Source organism: Manacus vitellinus, unplaced genomic scaffold, assembly GCF_001715985.3.
Source record: "Manacus vitellinus isolate BGI_N305 unplaced genomic scaffold, ASM171598v3 scaffold_28_pilon, whole genome shotgun sequence".
NCBI classification, from domain to species: Eukaryota; Metazoa; Chordata; class Aves; order Passeriformes; family Pipridae; genus Manacus; species Manacus vitellinus.
In genome coordinates, this window is record NW_021940122.1 from 789,251 (window position 1) to 804,105 (window position 14,855).

General features: G+C 37.7%; 1 protein-coding gene across 3 annotated transcripts in view; it reads left to right on the plus strand.

Annotated features, from left to right (window-relative positions):
* CBLB (Cbl proto-oncogene B) overlaps nt 1–14,855 on the plus strand; it is a 132,934-nt gene that overhangs the window by 72,842 nt on the left and 45,237 nt on the right. For all 3 annotated transcript variants that reach the window (XM_018074701.2, XM_018074702.2, XM_018074703.2), the window contains 4 exons: nt 6,015–6,171; nt 10,071–10,192; nt 12,530–12,667; nt 14,241–14,328. In XM_018074701.2, coding sequence (XP_017930190.1) covers nt 6,015–6,171; nt 10,071–10,192; nt 12,530–12,667; nt 14,241–14,328 — 505 coding nt within the window. The remainder of the gene's footprint in view (nt 1–6,014; nt 6,172–10,070; nt 10,193–12,529; nt 12,668–14,240; nt 14,329–14,855) is intronic.

The following is a 14,855-nucleotide window of genomic DNA, read 5'->3' on the forward strand; positions in this document are numbered from 1 at the left end:
TCTTGCAGACAAAAATGTTCACTGTAAGTTTAAGTTACACAGGTACTGTGTTTACCTTCTTAGACATTCTTGTGGTCTGTTCTGGTTCAAATGGAAGCAGTGTCACTTGACATTCCAGAGTAGCTGCATCTCTGCAGTTCTACTCAAGTGCTGTACTCTGCACGCTCAGAAAATATTTGCTTTCTTTCCAGATTTATTTTAGTGTATTTTGCTTTTTAATAATGCAAGCAGCATTCAGGAGGTTTAAGAAAATCCTATGTACACGTGATCAGGGCAGGAGGGAAGAGAGGACCTAAATTCCTCTGCCAAATTGCTTGAAAAATCACGTGCTAGACACTAATCCTTTTCCTTTAAGCATATGGAGGTTGTGTGGGTGGTGTTTAAAACACTGTATTTGAGATTATAGAGTGATACTTCACTTTGATGTGTGACAATAATAGTAAATAGATACCGTTCTATGTAATGGTATTTTTAAAACGCTTATACTTGGATCAGAACACTTTTGAATTCATCATTCTTCAAATATGCTTACTAGTTTTACTATTGCAGAAGAAAGGGGGAGAAGTATTGTCATTTTGAGAGGCTTGTGGAGAAATGGCTTATTTTAGGGTTTTTGATAGGACTCTTTAAGAAGACAATCCCAAGGTAAATACCATGATCCAGATAGTTTTGTTGATTTGAGTGGTACACAGGAAACCTCTTCAGGAAATATTTTTCAGGGTCATTTGTTTTATTTTGTTTTCTTTCCTTAAATTGGCATAGATTTCTACTCTAATGAGGAGGAAAGGCAGTAAAAGTACCACTGTATGGATAAATACCTTCCTAAAAGCTTGGCAGGTAAAAATTAGATTTTCCTTGTAGAAGGTCCTTCATGTCCTTTTTCTGCTGTACAACCTGTCCATCTCTGCTTTCTTCATATTTTTATTTCCTTCTAGTATAATATCTCTGAAGATTTTTGAACTAATAGAAAGTACCATCCTCTCATGTGAGACTCCCCTGAACATTGTCTCAGCTGGAGTCAGTCATGGGCGCTTCTACTCCAAGGGATAGCTTACATAACTACAACAAAATACCTAAAATATTCAGAAACTGCACTTCCTCAACCTGATTCTTTAGAGAACTAATGTTACCAAGATGTCAAATCACATCTTTCTGATGAGCTGTAGCAGAGCTGACTGACTCATCTCCTCCTAGACAAGTATCCAGAGGTCAGCCTAATAGCATGAGGTATGTGCAGAATACCTGCCAACCTCTAGTGCAGGGTGTCATTTGGGCACAGTGCAGCAAATATTATAAGGAGAAAGATCCCCGAAAATATTTATAAGAGACACCTTCTATGGTTCAGCAGCTGAATGTAGCAGGCAGTGTTTCATTATGAACAGGATTCAATTTTTTTCTTCCTATGAGGGCAGGTTTTTTTAGATATATAAATAAATATATATAAACAACAATCTAAGCATGCTATTAATTAGGACAGTCCCAATCTCAACCTTGGTTTGATTGGTCCTGTTTCCTTCCCTCCCCACTGTCCCTGCCACCTCCCCAAATGATTAAAATAACTCTTTAGATTTGAATAACGAACAGGTGCCTTCAAAGGCTGAATATCCACTAAAACACAAGACAGCAAGAGCAGTGAAATGTTAATTCAAACAGAAACTCGACTTGCCAGCCATCTACTAAAGGCTCTTTTCACCCCCTCGTCACCGTGGGAACCATTCTGTGTGATCCCTCCCAGATCTCTGCTAGAGGAGGGTGTTTCTCAGGGTGCCTGGAAGGTCACCAGGTTTCATTGATGTAGGAGCTGGAGGAGAGGATGTTGCAGAAACCTTCACCTTGTGAAGACTCAGTAACACCCTCCTTTCAAGGGAGTATGTGAGGTCTGCAAGGTCTCAAAAGAGCTCGGCAATATGTAGATGTAAACTGGAGAGAGACATTGGGGGAGAAATCATCCCTGGCTGGTGCTGTTTCAAACTACTTAGGAATGATAATTCTACAAAAGTAGCTGTTGAGAAATAGGAGTTAATGTGTTTCAACAACCAATTCTTACCTTTATTTAAAAACGATGAAAGACCTATTCCACAAACCTGCAGGAAAAAAAATCTGCTGAATTGAGTGAATTTTAAATGTTTCAAACACTTGTTCTTGGAGAAATCTCACAAAATAACCTTAGATGTTACTTCATTAGCTGGTCACTCATTTCGCAACATCTGATTTCCGTCTTAGCCAAAGTCTTAGCAAACAGAGCCATAAAAACATATTCTTCTGAAGACTTTTGTTTGTTTCCTCTATTGCTGGTGGGGTTTTAGGGGTGCAGGGTGTTAGTGAATAGATAGCTGAAGATCCTACTTATAAATTGCATCTAACGAACATGTTTTTATGAAACCGTCTTGGGCAAGGCATGAAAAAACAGTTCTAAAGGTGTAGTATGATTATGATACTATCTGATAGATTCTCTCTTGTTTTTTATTTAAGGATTATTGTCTTAACCCTTAAAGAAACCCAACAAAACAAACACCCCCTCCCCCCAAAAATACCAAAAACCCACCAAAAACCCCCAAACAAAACCCAACAAACAAAAAGCCCACAAAACCCCACAAACTTTTCTAACCCTGTTTCAGCATGATCCCAGTGCTGTAGCCATTTAGGATGGTTTACAAAGAGAAGCAGAAAACATTTCAGAGCCAGGGTTACAGGAGCTAAATAAGCAGTAGGCACTTGAAGTAAGGCAACTGTAATACCACAGAAGCACTGACATTTTTTTCGGGTTTTTTTTGTCTGCGTTTAGTGCAATGTTTCATTCTCCCTTTACCCTAATGAAAATTTGATGTGCATTCTTTCTTAAATGGCATCTGATGTGGTATCTCTCTTCAGCTCTTTGTGGTTTCCTGTTTTTCATACACAGATGAAAGTATCTGCTGAGATCTATTAAACTTCCCATTTTGTCATTTATGACTTTCTCAGTTTAAGCCTCCATGTAACAAGTAGATTTCTTTGCACTTATAAGTGTAGTGAATGTCTTCTGCAATAGAAATGCAGGAATGTGTCTTCAGTGTTGTACTTCAAATTACTACTTGTTTTAATTTAGGTAAACTGTATATTATTATGCAAAACCAACTTAATACAATAAGTCTTCTCCCACCCATTATGCTAAGTAGTATACTTTTTGCATGAGAAAATAGCTAGAAAAACTAAGGCAATTTGGACTAATAAAATTGGCAAGAAATGTGAGTTTGTGAGACCTATGTCTTTTGTTGATTTAGCAGTTATTAACAAAATATTACTATGAATGTGTGGGATCTTCTTCTGAACCACTGTAGTGGTTAGTAGTTATATGTTGGTTATATTTTGGTTAATTAAAATGTTTTAAAATATCTTTTAATCTGACCTCAGTGTGAGGCAGAACATGTTTAAGAGAAGGTGTTATGGCTTTGCAAAATCTGGATTTGACTCTTGGGACATGAGAATTGCTATTCTTGAACAATTATAGTTTTGAGAGTGATGAAATAAAGCACATTCAAGTGATCAACTTCATGTCAGATTCCAAATACAAGTCATCATGACTGGGCTTCGCGAATGAAGATTTGGGAAGGGCTCTACCCACATTTGTTATAAGCGCGTTGGTGGCTAAAAAGGCCAATACGAGACAGGCATGTCCGGTTGCAAAAGGCACAGCAGAAAGACTCCTTAGGTGGTATATTCTGCAAGACACGATTCTTTCTGCGTTGTCTTTTCTCCTCAGGAGTGATCCTGTGTGCTTTCTCAAAAGCATCAGCAGCGTTATAGATGGTGTGTCTCCAGACCTCTTGACTGGAGGCCGGAGTAGACCAGTTATGTAGATCAATATGGCCAAGGCTGAGATGTTGTTTCAGGGAGTCCTTGTATCTTCTCTTTGGGGCTCCTCTCTTGCGGCAGCCGGTGGCAAGTTCACCATAAAGCAAGATCTTAGGGAGGTGGTGGTCCTTCATCCTGGAGACGTGCCCTGCCCAATGCAGCTGTGTTCTCAGCAACATGGCCTCAATACTTGTGACTGCTGCTTGTTCTAGAACAGATGTATTAGTCACATAATCTGACCAGTGGATGTTTAGGATTGTACGGAGGCAGCACTGATGGAAGCATTCTAGGAGTCGCAGGTGGTGGTGGTAGATGACCCATGATTTGGAACCATACAAGAGAGTAGACAGCACTATGGCTCTGTAAACACTGATCTTGGTACTTTTCTTCAAGTGTTTATTACGCCATACTCTTTTGTGGAGTTTTCCAAAAGCACTGTATGCCTTTGCTAACCTGTTGTCTATCTCTCCGTCAATCTTACCATCTGAGGAGATGAGGCTGCCTAGGTAATTAAACTGCTGGACTGATTTGAGCTCTGATTGGCCAATGGTGATGTGGGGATGATGGAAGACTTCCTGAGGTGCAGGTTGATAGAGAACTTCTGTCTTCTTTAAGCTGACTTCCAGCCCAAAGAGCTCAGCAGCATCTGCAAAGCAGGATGTTAAACACTGCAGAGCTGCTTCTGTGTAGGCGACAAGGGCGGCGTCATCAGCGTAAAGCAGCTCCCGGACAAGATGGTTTAAGGGCTTACTGTGGGCCTTCAGTCACCTTAGATTGGATAGGCTTCCATCAGTACGGTATCGGATGTAGATACCATCCTGATCATCGAGGTCTGCTGTGGCCCTTTGAAGCATCATGCTAAAAAAGACTGTGAATAGGGTTGGTGCAAGAACACAGCCTTGTTTCGCACCATTAGTTATTAGAAAGGGCTCAGAAAGTGCATTGCCATATCTGACTTGGCCGTGCTGATCCTCATGGAGTGAGATGATCATTTTAAGGAACGTGGGGGGACAACCTAAACGTTCCAAAATCTGCCATAGACCTTTTCTGCTCACAGTATCAAAAGCCTTGGTGAGGTTGACAAAGGTTACATAGAGACACTTCTCTTGCAGTTGTCTGAGGACAAATACCATGTCTGTGGTACTCCTGTTGGCTCTGAAACCACATTGACTTTCAGGTAGAATTCCTTCTGCTATAGCAGGTATTAGTTCAAGAGTATTCTTGCCCGGATTCTGCCAGCAATGGAGAGCAGAGTAATACCATGGTAATTTGAGCAGTCTGATTTAATTCCTTTCTTCTTATACAAGGTGATGATGACTGCATCACGAAGGTCTGATGGGAGTTCCCCTAGTTCCCAACAGCTCACCACAAACTCATGAAATTTAGCATGTAGTGCAAGGCCCCCATGTTTCCAGACTTCGGGTGGAATTCCATCAACCCCAGCTACCTTGCCAATTTTCACCTGCTCAATGACCTTGAGGGTTTCTCCTAAAGTGGAGGCAGTATCCAATTTGTACTTCACAGGTTGTTGATAAAATAACTAACCTGCATTATCTCCAGCTATACAAAAAGAAACTGAATTTGACAGAACATGGCTTTGTGTATTAGAGAGGATAATTTTAATTTCCTGTCTATTAAAATTCATGTAACTGTTGTGGGCTATGACAGGGCTTTGACCACTGTCAGTGGTATCTGGTTGATTGCAGTCATGTTACTTGATCAGTGTTTATGAACTTGAACTATTAAAAAAAACTCATCACAGCAGATACTGAATTGATCCTTATCATTCTGAGAAGAGAGGCTGTGAATAAAGGAGTTCCTTACCAGGCAGGGAGCTGGACCATTCTATTATTTTTGAGGGTATGAGATTGGTTGCTACACCTGCTTGGTAGGGTATTTCAGTTTCTTCAGAGTTCTTTTTATTGTCCTTCTATGGAAGCTTGAATATTTATCATTGTGAAATAAATGACACTTTGTTTGACTGTATTTAAAAGAAGGTAAACCATTCTTTTATTTGCTTAGACTACTTTCAGAAGTTTTTAATAGTTTTTAATATGTTTTTTTTTTTGTCTGTAGAGAAACCAAAGTAATGTTCCACTTCAGTTCAGTTCTGATTTCTAAAGGAGGTATCCAATCTTAAGTATGTGGGTTTATTGAATTTATTATTTCTACCCCTCTCACAGAACTATAGTGCCATGGAAAGTGTTCAGGCAGTGCCTTCATGAAGTTCATCAGATTAGCTCTGGTTTGGAAGCAATGGCTCTTAAATCTACTATTGACTTGACCTGCAATGACTACATTTCAATTTTCGAATTTGATATCTTCACTAGATTATTTCAGGTAAGATTTGAAAATTTTAGATACTTGTGTGAATTTGAGAAGCTTAATGCCCTGAGACCAAGGAAGCAGATTTTCTTGAAAAACTGAAAGAACCAGAATACTATAATTCAGATATAAATTGTGCATTTCATTTAGTCCTTCAGCGATGTTTGAGACAGGAACACCTAAATCTGAAAAATTGAAAACAACACCAACACCTGCTTCATTTCTGCACATATCTAGTGTTATTACAATATCTTTGTGTTTGCTGCTTACTTTTGACTATTTTTAAAAACATTCTTAGAAATGCAGACCTCCAGGTAATCTAAGTTTTAGTTGTATTTTTTATTGTGCTTTTGTATCTCTGTATACTTACATGAAGTGTTTCTACAAACACATAAGGAAACTTACATACTACTTTTTTTTTTTTTTTAGGCTAAATGTAGGCCTAACTCTTTTCTTTATGAACATATTTTTGTCATTAATGCATTGCTGTTTATTTACAATAAGGAACCATGTTTGGGAAAAGCATTAATTATATTATTCTTAATAGGCAATATTTATCTGAAATAAGCTTGTTATGTGTGTTATGTACCTCTGTTAACCTTGTGTTCCTTCTGCAGAATATACTTGAGGTATTTTAGACAATACAGAAGGCTGTACTGGTTTGCATCCATATTAGATGTATTGATTCTGAATTTGTCACTTTGGATATTTCTTTTGTATATAGGAATCACTGAGATATAAAACTATTTATTTGATCATTTAGTTTCTTTACCCTCTAAAGTGACGAACTCATGCAGAGCCTCAAGTTGCACTAGGGGAAGTTTAGACTGGATGTTAGGAAAAAATTCTTCACTGGAAGAATTATCAAGCACTCAGGGACATGATTTAGTAGGGGACTTGACAGAGCTGGCTTAATGGTTGGACTTCATGATCCTAGAGATCATTACCAACCTAAATGATTATTCTTTAGCCTACTGGAGATATGTTCAAAATACCAATTTTACATCAGAGCCTGGGTCTATGTTTGTTCTGTTTTCCACGTTGTTCTGTGGTAATTGTTGTTTAGCTGTCTTGATTTTGCTGTCGTGGGAAAGGATGTCATTATGAAGCTGATGTTAAAATTTGGCAGAGGTGATTAATGGTTTTAGTATAGAGCATTTTGAATTTGATCACAGTCAAAACTATCACAGTTGAAAATGTTAATGGTGTCAGTAGTCTTTCTGTTTAGTTTAACTGCAAACATCCGTCACCTTCTTTCTTCATGAGGCCATTGGTGGTTTGATTCATTATTTTGCCTTCTGCTAGAAAAAGGGGATTGGCAGTACTGATACAAGTAAGGAGAGAAAACTGGTAGGGATTAACTTTTAATTTGACAAGGAAGCAGACAGATTTTTTGCCAAACAGATTACCAACTGGTGCAATAGCTGCATAACTGTTGAAGTGAACTTGCACTGAACTTGGTCTGAGAACCTCTCCCAGAGGTTACGTTTTGCTTCTCTGGTTTCTAAACAGCTTCTGTAACAGTGTGCATACACCCACAGAGAGAAAATCCCAATTAGGTAATCAAAACACTGTTTTACCAACTGTGGGTTGTGTTACAGAAAAGCTGCATTTGTAATGATGCTTATTCGCAGGAGAAAGCAAGACTGGTTTTTATGGAGATCCTATAAAAGTGAAGTTGCTCCCCCTGCCTCTGCACTGTATGTAAGCACAGCTTTAAGTGCTGTGTTCCGTGACCAGAGAGAAAGTTAGCATGGCAGAATATCTAGATGCTTTGAAGGAAAAGAACTTCATTCTGTTACTGTTAACATGTTCATTTAAGTTGTCCTTCAATACAAAAATATTTCCATAGAAGAGAAAGCATACAAATCTTTTTCCATTTAGCATTTCTGCTTTTGTAATACTCTGTGTATGCATGGCAAGCTATGAGTTCTTGCCTTTTGATTTTTTCAGTCACAGTGACACATCCATCTCCTCAGAGAGGAGAATCAGAATGGTTTGGGTTGGAAGGGACTGTAAAGATCATCTAGTTCCAACCCCCCCCTGCCATGGGGTTTGGGTTGGAAGGGACTGTAAAGATCATCTAGTTCCAACCCCCCCCGCCACCTTCTATTAGGCAAGGTTGCTCAGAGCTCCATCCAACCTGACCTTAAACACTTCCAGGCATGAGGCAGCCATAACTTCCTTGGACAACCTTTTCCAGTATTTCACCATGCTCACAGTAAAGAATTTCTTCATAATATCTAATCTAAACTTACCCCCTTCCAGTTTGAAAACATTCCCCCTTGTCCTATCAATCCATGCGCTTGTAAAAAGTCCCTAGCGAGCTCTCTCGCAAGCCCCTTTAGGTACTGGAAGGATGCTCTAAGGTCTCCCTGGAACCTTCTCTTCTCCAGGCTGGACAATCCAATCTCTCTCAGCTTGTCTTCATAGGAGAGACTCTCTATCCCTCTAATCATCTTCTTGGCCCCTTTCTGAACCTGCTCCAGCAGGTCTATGTCCTTGGGCCCAAGAGCTGGATGCAGAACTCAGGTGGGATCTCACCAGAAGCAGGGTAGAGAGAAAATCACCTCCCTTGACCTTCTGTTGCAGCCTAGGATATGGTTGGCTTTCCGGACTGCAAGTGTGCATTGCTGGCTCATGTCCAGCTTCTCATCCACCAGCACTCCCAAGACCTTCTCCACGTGGCTGCTCTCAATCCCTTCTCCACTCAACCTGTACTTGTGCTTGGGATTGCTCTGACCCAGGTGCAGGACCTTGCACTTGACCTTGTTGAGCTTGTTGAAGGAGCTGGCAAGATGGGGAGTTTTATCTAGGATTGAGATTTTTTTTTTCCCTTGCCTTTGTACAAATTTGAACACTTTAGGTTTCTTATGACCTCTGTGCTGAAACCTGTCTTCTATTCTGTGTTCGGATTTGAAGAGGTATTTTAAAATAAATAGGTATTCATCTGTGTTTAAGTAGTGGTTAGGGTTTGCCTGAGAAATGTAACCTACTCTCAAGCAGAACTACTAGGATAATCTGCTTGAGCATGTCACACAGGCATTTCACCTCAACCTGATCAGCACTTAGAAGTTCTTTTAAAGGGCATTTGCTGGGCACATAGGAACACAAGCCTCTTGTCTTGTGTTGCTTAACTTCACCTGCCTTGATCTTTTGAGAAATAGATTAAAAACAGTCCCCAAACCATTCAGAGGCAGTTTCTTGACTCTCCAAATGCTGGCAATGGACATTTATGTACTTATGTTACTCCACTAAAAAAAAATCATCCTTCATTTACAGTGAAGGACTGATCTGTATTCTTCGAAGTGATAGCATATCAGGCATGTTTCACTGAATTTTGTGAAGCATTTGCTATTCAGGTCAGCAAAGACTCTAGTGAAGGGTTGTCAATATTTCTTTTGTTTTCTGTCTGTAATACCATTACGGTGACTGAAGAGATCAAGAAGTAGAGAATAAATAAGGAATGACAGCTCAAATTAGTGGCTTTATTAGGATTCATTTGTTAGTGTTACTTACCATTAACTATGAAAGTGCTTCAGGACCTCTCAAGAATAGGCTTAATTGTGTTTTTAATAAACCATCATGGAGTCATACTTTCCAGATTCTAACTAAATGTGATGTTTAATATTTTATGTAGCTACAAATAGAAGGTCTCTTAAAATCAAGGTCTTAAAATCTTTATCCAAAAATTTGCAGTTGATTTTCTTGGAATAATTCTTTTGAAGGAACACTTGTAGCAAAACTGGGTCTATAGGATGGTCTTTTGTACTATTTAGATCTTAACCAAAAGTGCATATTTTTCAGCTGAAACTAAAACACTCTAGGTATCTCTGACATACAGACTTGAGCTTTATTAGAAATACAAAACTACCTGGCTGCATCTGTTTATTTGTTTGTCTTTTTCTTTTTAGCCGTGGGGCTCAATCTTAAGGAATTGGAACTTCTTAGCTGTGACACATCCTGGATATATGGCATTCCTGACATATGATGAAGTGAAAGCAAGGCTACAAAAATACAGCTCTAAGCCTGGGAGGTGAGAGGTTTTACTGCTTATTGCTTTCCAAAAAAAATTGTTGTCTCAGAACCTACATAATTATTCTAGGTTCATACTTCTATATTGCATGTTATTTAACACTCACTGCAGCATGAATGAATTTTTGGCATTTTTTTTTCCCCATAACTGAGTTAATCAGAGAACTAGTAGGCTTCGTTTTTTACACTTGTGATTTTATTTATATCAAAATGTATTTTTGCAAATAGTTGAATACTAAAGCTCTGAACTACACATTTAATAAATGCTGACCTTTTAGATTTTAAGACCTAGGAACTTTATAAAGATTATCTGACCATAGTTCTTCTGCAGTGCTATTAAACAAAAAAATGCCGTATTAGCACACTAAAGTCTAAATAAACACAAATAAACAGAAAGAAATTGAAAATACATTGCTTTTCCTTTCTTCTTCTGAATTTGGTATAACAAGCAATGCATTCTTGAAAAGCATATTTGAAAATACAAGTTGCTTTTCAAAGTTTACATTGAAATTTTACTTAATAGTAGAGTAAAAATCACCTTAACATCTTTCATGGTAACACATTCAAGTTATGAATTTAATCAGTGCTTATGTGCTCCTTTTGTGTTCATATTTCTTTTTTCTTTGCCTGTAATCATTCTATATCATAAACTCTTCACCTAGAAAAGCCATCAGTCAGATAAAAGATCATGATGTGTAGAGGTTTTAAATAATGTCTATGTGGCGCTGTACGTACTGAATTATTAAAGCTGAAGTTTTACCATTTATTGCACTGTTGTTGTGGATTTTTTTCTTCACTCAGATTGGAGAAATAAAAATCCATTAATGGATTTAATCTATATTAATTACTTTTTAGTTTACTAGTTTTATCTTACAGTTATGAAGATTTTCCCTAATGTCTACTTGTCTACATTTGCTGCAGAATCACATGTATATGCAATTAAAGTGCATTGTTTTGAAACTTGTTAGAGACGTCCAGCAACAGTTATATCCATATTCTGTACTTGCTTTTTTTTGATTTTTAGCAAACAATATACTGAATCTTGTTAAGTTACCCAAGCGGCCAAGTGCATATGTACAAAAATCTCTTGGTTCTGATAGAATAACACTGTTTTTTAGCTTGGTACTCATGGTCACTACTGGTCAGATAACTAGGTTGCTTTTGAGTGTGATTGCTATACTTAGCATTTTCTCTATTATTGATCCCAATTCTGTGATAGAGAAATTATCCAAAGTTGCTTTCATGTTTCTTGTAAATAGAGAGTTAGTTTTAAGATAGCTTTCTATTGCATATCAGAAAATTACTTTCTGAATTGCTTAGGTGAAATGCTGGAGTGTGAAAGAGGAAATATGAAGTGAAATTGCTTCTTTGATCTGACTAAAACATCCTGGAAATTACAAGATTCTGTTCAAATTATTACTTACTACTTCAGTGTAATGTGAGTCCTGTTGAAGGTTGCAAGAGCTTTGCCAAACTTCAGGGAGGCTTAGATTTCTCATATTAGTTTGAAAGGAAATAAAATATTGATGTATAATTAAGAAAAGCTGCTCTATAATACCAAGTTGAGTTTGTGGTATTTCACTGTGGGATGCTTTTCAGAGTGAGGTTTTTGCATATGAGATGGTGTCTGACATGAAAGGGACTAGAGTTTTTAATAAGAAACACTCTACATGCACAATACTGTTACCTATAATCTTCCTTTTCTTCTGATTGTGCTCTCTGTCTACATTATTTATAGTCCCAGCTATCACCTGTACACACGGAAATATTTAAATTTAAGTCCAACTGTATTGGTAATATCTGCTATTTTCTGAAGTATAAGTGATATTTCTTCTGTCCTGTTCACCTCTACAGGTTCACAGAAAATTAGCATTGCTAGTAGAGCTTGTTTTATCATTTATCTTTACCTTTCCTGTTGCATCTAAAGATACTTTGTTTCCCCTTCCATTTGTTCAGTTTGTTGGCCTGCCTGTGCACAGAAGGTGTATGTTGTATCTATGCAAACTTGATAATTTAATACACTCTTCTCGAAGAGGTTTATGGGCATGGCTAAATGTGACTGTTCACAGTGAATGTGTGGCTTTCACTTCGAGAACTAAAAAGCAAGCAGGTGAAAAGTTGGGAGTAGGGAACTGCTGTTACTTTATTTCTACCCATAAGAAACTGACAGTGTAAAAGATGCAGGTTTATTTAAGGTACACATGGCAGAATTGGGAATCTGAGCCAAATCTTCAGAGACTTAATTCAGTGCCTTAACCAGAGACCATCCTTGCTCTCTTCACTTGGTTTGCTCAACTCTGATTAACACTGACTTTTTATTCATCTTGTTTTCATCAAGCTACATTTTCAGACTGAGTTGCACTCGCCTGGGACAGTGGGCCATTGGGTATGTGACTGGTGATGGGAACATACTGCAGACCATACCTCACAATAAGCCTCTGTTTCAAGCTTTGATCGATGGCAGCCGGGAAGGATTGTAAGTACAAATTCCTATAGTCACCATGCGTATGAAATCCTGATTTCCTTGTTCTTTTAATACTTATATGGGTAGGTAAAGGTCTTTAAAGCAGGGAATCTGGATATCGTGGTTAGCATTCTTTGGAGTTTAAGGGCCATCCTTTTTATTCATTTGAAAAACACTTCTTTCTAGTTAATTCCATTAACCAAAGTTACTGAAAGTTAACCAGTCATATCTCATGGCAAGTAATTCCATAAGAAAATAAAATCAGACAGCTGTTGCATTGATCCCTCCCTACCTCCCCCAAGAGTCCAAAATGCACTTAAGCATATTGAGCAGTTACTGCTGCCAGTTACTCATGTGTCTAACTCTGGACAATGATGTGAAAGCTATGTAATTGCTTTTTTATGTATTGTGTAGCCAGGACATTTTCCATGTTCTAATAGTTTACTGAAAAGATTTATAATTATTAGAGAATTAGGTTTATAGGGAGAAGTATTACATTTTTACTAGACTGGCTGAAGTAACAGTCAAATTTTTGGTGTCTGAATCTTTTGACTGAGATACATGTTTTGGTATATGCAAAATTATTTATATATAAATATAAATACACATATATATACATAAATATAATGTGAAAGAAAAAAGAAAGGCAGTTGATCAATCCTCCAAAAAGATTGAAAAATCCGTTGCAATCTTGCAGGTTTTCTCAGTCCTGCACAGTCTAGTATTTTTTTTTCAGGTATGATGATTTCATACCTGTAATAAAAACAAACTAATATTGATAGTGTTTCTCCTTAACAAAAACTGAGCAAAGAGAAACTAGGGCTGTGAATATTGCAGAGTGAAGTTTTTGTACCTTCTGAAAATGTCACTTTCTCATTGAGTGGCTGAACAACATAAGACTTTCAAGAAACTGTTTCCAAGTTACAGGTGACATAAATAAAAATATAGAACAACTCGGGGTCTCTGTAATATCATTTAACCTGTTGGTAATTTCCTACGTGACTGAAATGCCCCCATCAGTTCTTGTGTAAAGTCCAGTCTGCATCATGGATTCTTAGCACAGATTCTTGTCATAATGTCCAAAGACATGCACATATATAGTGTTATGATGTATGTATCATAATACACACTGATATACACAAATGTGTGTTACCTTCTATTCTGCTGCTGTACTTGAAATGGTCTGTGGTGTTTCTGAGCATGATGCTCTCAGTGGAGAAATCATTAGGAACATATGCAAGTATAAGCTCACTGTGAAACAAAGATCTAAAATAATGTTCTGTTGAGCTGCCACTACAAGGTTATCTGCCAGTCAAAGCTCAGATGCATTGTAGTGGTAGCTATGCATGTGATGTCAGAGTCTTTCCTGTGCTTTTATAGTCTTGAGCATGTGTCAAAATGCATATGTAGCAATTCAGCATGTATTGTAGCAACCCAAAAGATAAAAAAGATGGCTGAGGGAAGATGATTCATTTTAGTTAATGTCTCCTGGAACTTATTCTGCCCCCATGAAATTTTATGGGTATGACTTAGGTAATAAAGCTAAAGAAATGTGCATATTTATAACAGTCTTCTTGTGATGCAGCTATCTGTTCCCAGATGGAAGAAGTTATAATCCTGATTTGACAGGATTATGTGAACCCACACCACATGATCACATAAAAGTCACACAGGTATGTTGCAGAGTTTGTCAGTTACTTTGTAATCTTCGCTTCCCTGAGTCTCTCATCTAGCCGTGATAATAAGCTTTTACTAAAATGTGAGCAATAAATTCATAAGAGTGAAAACATGTTGATAGAAGAGTTTAGATGAAGACAGGATAATAATCCTTTAAACTGTAGAGCTGATGGTGATGCAGACTGCATGTCTTCAAAGTTTTGTTTATTGTAAGTCTCTTCCAAGTGAGAAGTGTTTTAACAGTTACTAAACTTTTTTCGGTTATGTATGTGACAGGTTTATGTACCTTCTTCTTTCCTTGCTAATAGCAGATGGGAATACAGAAACAAAATAACAATGAAATAATATTTTTGAAGCCTCAGTAGGAATTGACCAGTTTGTTGACAGATCCAGGAGGAACAATATAGTTCATACATCGCAAAGATACCAGTTCCAGGGTTTCTCTCCTTTATTCTTTGTCTATTGGACTAATTAAAAGAGAGATCAGAGAAAAACAACTGGAATAATTAAATGCCTAAATGGA